The sequence below is a fragment of the Drosophila hydei genome, unplaced genomic scaffold (assembly GCF_003285905.1).
Source record: "Drosophila hydei strain 15085-1641.00,03,60 unplaced genomic scaffold, DhydRS2 tig00008116-arrow-pilon, whole genome shotgun sequence".
Taxonomy (NCBI): domain Eukaryota; kingdom Metazoa; phylum Arthropoda; class Insecta; order Diptera; family Drosophilidae; genus Drosophila; species Drosophila hydei.
The window spans coordinates 545,639-554,737 of NW_022045829.1; the positions used below are offsets into that span (position 1 = coordinate 545,639).

The 9,099-nt window shown below is 37.4% G+C and overlaps 2 protein-coding genes across 2 annotated transcripts; both read left to right on the forward strand.

Annotated features, from left to right (window-relative positions):
- The first annotated feature begins 68 nt into the window (after positions 1-68).
- On the forward strand, positions 69-653 carry LOC111596326 (NPC intracellular cholesterol transporter 2 homolog a-like). The gene has a single exon (XM_023310491.2). The coding sequence runs from the start codon at positions 163-165 to the stop codon at positions 613-615; it is 453 nt and encodes a 150-aa protein (XP_023166259.1). The 5' UTR covers positions 69-162; the 3' UTR covers positions 616-653.
- Positions 654-1,421: 768 nt separating this feature from the next.
- On the forward strand, positions 1,422-4,270 carry LOC111596325 (condensin complex subunit 2). Its single transcript, XM_023310490.2, has 4 exons — positions 1,422-1,711; positions 1,776-2,102; positions 2,163-3,743; positions 3,885-4,270. The coding sequence occupies exons 2-4, from the start codon at positions 1,779-1,781 to the stop codon at positions 4,233-4,235; spliced, it is 2,256 nt and encodes a 751-aa protein (XP_023166258.1). The 5' UTR covers positions 1,422-1,711; positions 1,776-1,778; the 3' UTR covers positions 4,236-4,270.
- The last annotated feature ends 4,829 nt before the right edge of the window (positions 4,271-9,099 follow it).

The window sequence follows — 9,099 nt, forward strand, 5'->3', positions numbered from 1 at the left end:
GTAAACCATTGTCTATCGATTGTAAAGCTCCTTTCGATAATTTGGGTTTTGCTTGGGTTGCTATTTCAACTTTTTTCAGTTGTACCCAAGGCATTGTCGCGAGGAAACATGCGAAGTTTCTTGTCGTCTAAGCTGATAATTTAATTAATAAAAGTAAACATCATGTTTAAGTTATGTGTGCTTATCTCGTCGCTATTCTTGGCGCTGCAGCTGGGCTCAGCTCTAGAATTTCAAGATTGTGGCTCAAAGACGGGCAAATTCACTCAAATCACCATCGAAGGCTGTGATACGACAAAGGCAGAGTGTATACTCCATCGAAATACCAATGTATCAATATCAATAGACTTCACATTGGCCGAAACAGCTACATCAGTCATAACCGTTGTTCACGGCAAAGTTTTGGGCATCGAAATTCCATTTCCCCTTAGCAATCCTAATGCATGTGTTAACAGTGGCCTCACATGTCCGTTAGAGAAAAATGAATCCTATCGCTATACGGCGACACTCTCCGTGTTAAACAGCTATCCAAAGGTCTCCGTACTTGTCAAATGGGAGTTGCAGGATCAAAACAAAATGGATATCATCTGCATTGAAATCCCTGCCAAAATACAATAAAATGTGATTATTATAATAAAAAAAATTAAAAATTGCCAAATCTAATTGTAATCTAATTTAAATAAATAAAATATATGAACCTAAATGATTTCGTTTGTGACAATGCTAGCCTCGATTTGCTTTCATTGGCTTCACTTTCTTTGTTTAAATTCTATTGCTTTTTTTTGTTCTGTATGTGATAAGTAAAAGTGAAAAAGTGAAACAGAAATAATCGCAATTCTAATTAGATTATTGCTGCGTTTGACTATATCAGCTAGTAAACATTTTAGATAAACTTTTTGCCGAATATGTCAATGACCTGACAATAGGTAGGTTTTAACTTTAAGTAAACAATTATGTCGTAATCAGCTGCTTTCCATATGCTGAGTAGAAATTCTTTATCAGCGTTTAGCTACTGTCAAATATGTATCATTGAGTTATGCAGCCACAACAAAGAAATTGTTCAACATATGGTAATTCACATTTATATATATATGTATAAATATTTAATATAAATTAATATTCTTAAGTAACATAAAAATACAAAAGTCGGAATAGTGTTAATCGATTGTTGCGTTCCGACTTCGACGATAGTCCACATCAAGCTAATAATCGTCGTGAACTGATATTAAAGCAAAATGACCTTTCGTAATCTTACCAAATTCAAATTATTTAAATTTAAAAAATTACACAATACTGCCTACGAATATAGATTACTCGGAAGAATGCGTAAAACAAGACCACTACTGCTTAAAAAATTGCTTTTATGATTCAGTTTGGTGTTGGCAAAATAAAATAGTAATTTTTTTATTACCCGCAATAGTTTTAAACGTTGTAATTTCCCTTACGATGTATGCGACCGATTCGAAAAATACTGCAGTGTGTTAATTTTTCGTTGTTATTCAACACTAAAATATCGATAAACTGACGTAGCCCTAGATTGCGGCGTCGTTTGAAAGCAACTGTAAACTATTACCAATACAAGCGTAATGCCGAAAGGAGAGGCATAAAAGAGACCTGAATAACTAAGAAACAATCAATAATTAAGTGAAATTTGTCATATAGTGATATATTGTGGACGTAAAGGACGTATTGCTTGTTGCTGTGTTGAATAGCGGTGAGTGTTCCTCGATTGTAAACAGCATTGTTAACTAAACTAGTTTCCCGTTTGGGCTGAACAGATCATGACGTTACCGCGTTCCGAGACGCCATTGCGTCGTTCCGCGGTCGGTAGCCATCGTGAGAGTATGCTGCAGGATCGGACGACCATGGTAAACGACGATGAGGCGGAACGTCGCGAGGCGAGACGCCGCACGCTGCTGTTGCAGCAATCGCGACCCCGTGATAGCAGCCTCCTAGAGTCCATCGAGGAGAATGAGACGATTAAAAAGTGTTTGGAGATATACAATTGCAATAAGCTCAGTCGTGAGAATGCTTGGAGTTTGTCGTTGATCGATACGTTGTCCAATTTGCTGGATCATCACCATAAAACGCTCAGCAACTTTAAGGTAAGTGCTGCAGCTCAGATTGCGTGCAATTCTAATTGGTGATTGTTTTTGATCTTTCAGATAGCGGGTTCATCATTGGAGGCCTCTTCAAAGGTGTATGGCTTGCGCGTAGATTCAATATATTTGGATGCGATGCGTATGTCAGCTGGCCTCAATGCACGCACGCTCACTCAGCAGCAACTGAATGCAGCTGCTGCCGATGATAACGATGACAATGGAAATGTCGGCCAGGTTGAAGGTGGTGGTGACGCTGATGGTGCTGAAGCAGCAACAGGACCGGCGCCAAAGGCAAAGAAGCGTCAACGCAAAGCAGGTTCCACGATAACTAAGAATAAGGAGACATTGAATGCGCGTTTGGATACTGCGCCTTTGCAGGATCCTGTATTTGGCAAACTAAACTCTACAGTGGGCTCCATAAATGCCTCCAATCGACTAATGAACAACATCTTGCCCACGAAGGACTCTGAACTCCGATTGCGTACCAACTATCGCTTCTGGCACAACCCAAATGCGACCGAGCAGATAGACGATTATACGTTAGTAAATAATGACGATAAGAGCACACAAGCGATAGTAGCCAGCGAGTGGGTTAAAAAGATGCGACATTACTATCAGCAACATCTGGTTCTGCGGCCGCTGCACACTGGTTATATTATAAGCGATGTGCCCAATCCGAGCAATGCTAACGATCCGATCGCAATGCCGATAAAAGTTGACGACGATGGTATAGATAATGCGGATGATTTCTATGAGAATCCACGTGAGCTTTCGATGGCCTTTGACATTAATGCTGAGTGTGAGCCGATGCCAGATCTCAATGCGTTGACAGCGGCAACCGTGTTGGAGATGGACTACAATGAAATGGACGAGTTGACAACGGAGGAGCGAACAACGTTGCAGCATTGCCGTGTCCTCCGAAAACAACCCGTGTTAATTGAGGACTTGCGTCCGGTCGATGGCAGCTCGAAGCTGGAGTATTCATATCGGCCTATGGATCAGATCTCTCAGTTCTGGGCGGGCCCATCACATTGGAAATTCAAAAGAACACGCACAACCAATACCTTTGCACAAATCAATTCACAAGATAATATAGGAAGCAAAAACAGTAATGCGGCTGCGGCACGAATACGCCGTGCCGCCGCACAAGCAGCCAAGCGACGCAGCAAACAAATCAACTTTGGCCACTGCACAGAGAGTCTATTCATAAAGCTGGATGAGAACACAAAGTTGCGTAAGGCTAACTATCAAAAGCGCTGGGATCCGCGTAAATTGCGTCTGCCCACAAAGTATGACTTCGATGCGAACTACTTTTATAAATATGATTATGCGCCCAGCATTAAGGTGAGCCGTCGTTTCGGAGTTCCGGATGATGATGTTGATAATGATGAAGATGACATGAATCGGGATATGAATGCTGTCGGTGACGATGCTGGCGATGATATTGACCTCTTTGATAACGATGACTTCCAACAAAATTCGTCTCGTTTGCCCAATGACATGAATGTGAGCAATTTCCAAAACGCTGATCCTGCATTAGGATCGTTCCTGCTGTCTGGTGAACCCAACACTTGTAATAATTTGTCTCAAGCGAATGATACGGTTCTTGAGATATCCACTGAGTTCCAAGGAGCACCCTCGCAGGTGAGTAATACAAAGTTTTTGAAGTAGATTTGATGATAGGCAAAAAAGTATTATCTTTCAGATTTGAAAAGATAGATAATCTTGTAAAAATGTTGTATAATTTGACTCACTTCTAATCTCTCGTATTCGCATCTTTACCAGGTCACCAAGGTGATTGTGCCGTTTGCAAAACGTGCCAAGGTGATTGACATGAAGAATCTCAAGCGCAGCTGCAATTCGCTCATACAAAAACAATTGCTGAGCACTGCCGAAATGGAAGAGGACGAGATGCCCGCACCTCCGAAAGGGAAGCAGGAGCATTATGCCAAAGGTATGGCCACCTTTAAGGAGATCTACAAACAGCTGCCCGCCATGCTCACCGCCAAAATGTCCGATTCGCTGTCGCCCTCGGTGGCACTTTATGCAGTGCTTCACTTGGCCAACGATATGAGATTGCGGCTCATACCACAGGATGATTTTGAGAACTTTACAATTAGACAAATAACGGACTAACACATATCCCAGTTGGCGACCATTAGTTATACATATATATATATATATATATATATTTATACGTAAAGCAGTATTTTAAACAATAACTAATTCATACTTTTATCAATGTTAACTGCTTTAATTTCTTAATGTTTGTAGTGCTAAGTCGTTCGACTATATCGAAGAATCGTCATTATTTAGCTAAGATAAAAAACCTTACCCTGTCTATATATGTGTATATTGTGCGGCAAATAAAAGTAGTGCGAAACAGAGAGAAACGATGTATAAATTAAGAAGTAACAAAAGTAATTGTGCATCATTGCTGCACGATGAAATGAAAGAAATTTTGAAATTGTAATCGTAATACAAGTTCCCAAATGTTCATATATTGCTTAGATATTTAAAGAACACATTTCGTTTATAGCAATGCCAGATTTGTAATCAAATATGAGATTGCTGGACCACAGTGTAATGAGGGCATGAATATGCAAATCCAATTATGAGTGAATGAAAGGATGTGCAGGAGCTCCACTTGCTGCATGCTCGGAATGTGCTTGAAGCCTTTGGATTATGCCCCAACTCAGCCTAGTTGTAGCAGCAACATGTTGTCTTCAGCTCGTAAAGCAACCCAGTTAAATTCTATTCAAAATAGTTCTGTACTATGTCTGATGATTATGTTGATGTCAACTTTAATCATAGTAACGTACGTAAATTGTACTTAATTTTTTGGGAATGCTTATAAGCTATAGACTAGATTTGCTCTGCTTGCTGTTGTTTATGTTGTATTTCCATCTGTAACTGACAACATTCATAGCAGCTCAACTTGTTCGTTGCTGTTGCTGTTGTTGTGCCCGAAACTTAAGTGAACAGACGCTGGAAGCTGATGACAAAACGGAAGCCAAGCATTGTTGCAAGTCGTTCTGCTTTGTTTTAGTTATATTATACCCTGTAAGAAGAGCTTTAGAGATGAGTTGATACCATCTTGCCTACAGTATGTGATGCTTGAGCCTGCATCACTCTCATTTCTCATATGTTCAGTTACAGAGTATGTTTAGGTCGAGCATTAATTGTGATATTGTCAACTCTGTTGTGCTTGTTGCCATTTGCATACGCTGGGCTGAGCGCGACTTTAGACGCGCCTTTCACACACTTTGCCATCTTGTTTGTTGTTGCTCTATGTATGTGTGCATTAGTGTGTGTGTGTGTCTGACTGCCTAAGTATGTGTTTCTGACACATTTGTGCTGCATGTGTGTTAAAAAGTTCGTTGTTTACTGAGCGCTTTTAGCAAGCGCCGCGAATATGTGTGTCTGCACTCATGTGTGTGCGTATGTGTGTGTGTGTGAGTAATTGCATATTATTTGCATAAATATTTGCTAAGTACAAAGTACAAAACAACAAAAGCAACAATAGCATGTGAGAGAAAGAGAGAGAGAGAGAGAGAGAGAGGGAGAGGAAGATAACGTAGCGTAACATTTAAATAGCTTCATCAAACTTTTGATATTAGCAGCTAAAAAGTTTTATTTAACACATTTCTGACCTCTCTCTCTCTCCCTCTCTCCCTCTGCTATACGCTAAGGTCTCGTGCGAGCACCTGTGCAACATATTTTAATTGCATTTGCGATTTGTTTTAGATTATTCAAGTATACTTTGGAGATTTTCAACTTTTGAAAGTCAAATAATTGCTATCAGGATTGTCTTCTAAGGCTTAAATCTGTAATGACATAATTGTTCTAAGGAAATTACAGGGTATATTGTATCTATGTGTTGATCAGGTATTCTTTTGTGACAAAATTCATAATTTAATAAGCCAGAATAATGTTTTTATAACTAAATATATAAATTGTATACAGATTCAGATACCCTGAATACAGGGTATTCACTATATAATTGTTTTTTTTTTTAGTTTATATATATATTCTTGCAAAAAGTAGAGTGTTTTTAGCTAATTATGCTCTTTGAGTCAGTGTATGAAATTTATAGGCTATTTGTCTTCATGTCATAATATAGGAACTTTCCGCCCCTAGAAGTATAGGGTATATAGTAAATCTATATCTATAGTTATTAGAGTTTTTGACTCTCAGCTAATGTTTTTCATACGCATTTCACTCATCTCTCAATCAGAAAGATGTTCCTATTTATCATGCCCACTTTACAATCGAAGAAAAGTGCAGGGTATATATTATAATTTGCTGGTTGATTATTAATTTGATCAGCCAATTATAATATTCATGTTTATTCATAAAACAGTGTATAGTGGGCTTTGTTAAGCCGTAATTGAGTGCATTTCTGTGTTGTCAATGTCAAATGCAATTTACGACTCGAAACAAATGTGGTTTATGTTGAAGTTAATAAGGATATGTTGTGAAAATTTAACACCCACAGAGTCATTTCCAGCTGAAAGGTTAATTATCAAGAGCAGGCATAAAAGAGATGGGGAGAGAGAGAGCGAGAGGGGAGGGTCTTAGCCAACATATGTATGTATGTATGAATGTAAGTGACACCAGGTGAAGGTGGCTAACGAAATTGCTCTCTATGTTTGTCTTGCCATGGCCATAACAATTCCGGAATGTTGTTAGCCACGTTTTTAGCTTAGCCCTTACAACTGTGACTTGTTTGAGGCTTCTGCTTTTATTTTCATGGTTATGATCCTTTGCATTTGTTGCTTAATTGTCTAACGAGTTCGTGGCTTTCAAACTTAATAATTGCTCGGCTGCATTTGCTGCAGTTGAGCCGGCAGTAAAACTTTGCCACTTAGAAAGGATTTTCCTCTTTTCACGAACTTTGAGTGTGCGTCAGTAAGCCAGTATTGAAAGAGATATACACGTAACACAGCTTCACAACAAGCCCAACTAATGCTAGAAACACTAGATTTGTAGTCAAAATTGGAGCTTGTTGGACCGCAGTGTAATGAAGTCATGAATATTCCAAACCAATTATGAGTGAATGAAGTGTATTGCAGGAGCGTCCCTTGCTGCATGCTTGAATTGAGCTGGTTGGAGCTTTTGAATTATGACTGTTGAGACAGCTGACAGCCTTCATCTGCAGATCTTTCAAATAGTATCCTTTGGAGGCAATAAATCCTTAGTACATATCCTCTATTGCCAAATAGGTAACAATAATAACTAATAGGTAGACAGAGACCTCTGAGGGTCGACTGACGAGGTCAGTCCTTACCGTGTATTATATATCTGATAGTACACATCAAGAAATCAGATGAATTTCTAATTTGAAGAAATTATTTTGCTTGCTCCACCGAGTGCAAAGTTGCCCATCAGCTTTTAAATCTGGTAACTAGCAGACGAACTGAAAACATGAAATTTGTATGTTACTTATAGTTACTTAAAGCACTGAAAACTGGTAAAAGAACCAGGCGCACAGACATAAGCAGAAATAAAGACGATTTTTTTTGTTTTTTTTTTTTTTATTCGGTTCGTTTGTGGCAGCTTCTTATTTCAGACTCTGTCAATAGTACTTTTAAGTCTAAGCCTCAACTAGTGAGTGGGCTCATATGCCAGTACATGCGTCTTTAATTCTAGACTCAAATTTATGTAACTTATTCAGCCTTCGCCTGTTTTGTAGATAGCCAAATGATTTGCGAGCTGGCTTGAATGCGCTGCCAGTCTATCCGCGTATGTGGAGCTGTGTCGCTCAATGAGTTCTGCAACAGTAGGAATTGCTAGTTACCTAATATCACTGAGTTACTCAAAAAACCAGTTAGAGTTCAGATGAATTTTACATTTTCTGTTGCATACATTTAGGCTGAATCTTAAATAAATTCGTTGGATACGCTCACTCGAATGTAAAACTTCTGTTGCATAACCTCGGGCGGCAGTTTTAAATAAATTCTACGAAACACCTATAACTTATGTGAAAGCTGTGCCTGTTTGAATTCGCATGGATCAATAGCGTCATGTGTCAACCCGGACTCTCCATAAATAACCATAATCCTTGCCTCTGACTGAAATAGAATTGGGTTTGTAAATAAATAAACAATTTTTGTTTTGTTTTTTTTGTTCACTCCCTACAGAGTTTCATCATTTATTATACTGTATTTTGTAAGGTATATAGTATGTATTTGTTTATATCGGGTAAAATATGTTTTGCGTGCATTCAGCATTTTATTTACATTAATTTTAGTTCATGTTATTATATGGTTATATGCATATACATATGTGTATATGTCCGGTTCGACAGCTTTCCGAAAGTTGCCTTCCTAGTATCGCCTAATATATTATAATTTGTCTGATATTATTTTAAAATGTTGTTTTCTTTTATAAGTAAATCAAATGCAGTTAATAACGTTTTCATACTTTCAATGATGGTGTAAATAAAATATACAAACGATTTTGTTAGATTCCAAAAATTGTTTTCGGTTATCAACGGTCGTCGGATTTTTTTAATTGAATTTGTATTTTTAGTAAATATTTTTGTTGTTTACATTTTATTTTGTTTTTGTTTTTATTTTGAAAAATACATCAATAAAAGTTCAATACATTTAGTAGACAAATATTTATTCATAATATATATATATATATATGTTTAATGTTTTCCACTTTAGTTTTCATATGTGTTTGCAGTATATATGTAGTATATATAGTATTAGATAAATGTATATAATTCATTTTTAGCACACAGAATATAACAATTGTTGCAGTAATACACCTTTCGGGGGCCTTTAAATGTTTTTTAAACATTTTGTTTCATAACTGTAATAAAATTTGCTTAAAATTTAAACAAAATATAATACGATTTTACATCATTTTTTTATAATTTTAATTTTTAAATAAGTGTTTGTTTTTCATAACAAATTTGCGCTACATTTTAAAAAGTGTTTCCATATCCATTATATACATTTATTCCTTTGTATTTGTTATTACGATTGAC

Bases quoted from the DNA above. Each gene is read 5' to 3' on its own strand.
- LOC111596325 (XM_023310490.2), top strand. From the start codon at position 1,779: ATGACGTTACCGCGTTCCGAGACGCCATTGCGTCGTTCCGCGGTCGGT. The intron at 2,103-2,162 runs GTAAGTGCTGCA...TTGATCTTTCAG, and splicing joins AAACGCTCAGCAACTTTAAG to ATAGCGGGTTCATCATTGGA. The intron at 3,744-3,884 runs GTGAGTAATACA...CATCTTTACCAG, and splicing joins TCCAAGGAGCACCCTCGCAG to GTCACCAAGGTGATTGTGCC.
- LOC111596326 (XM_023310491.2), top strand. From the start codon at position 163: ATGTTTAAGTTATGTGTGCTTATCTCGTCGCTATTCTTGGCGCTGCAG.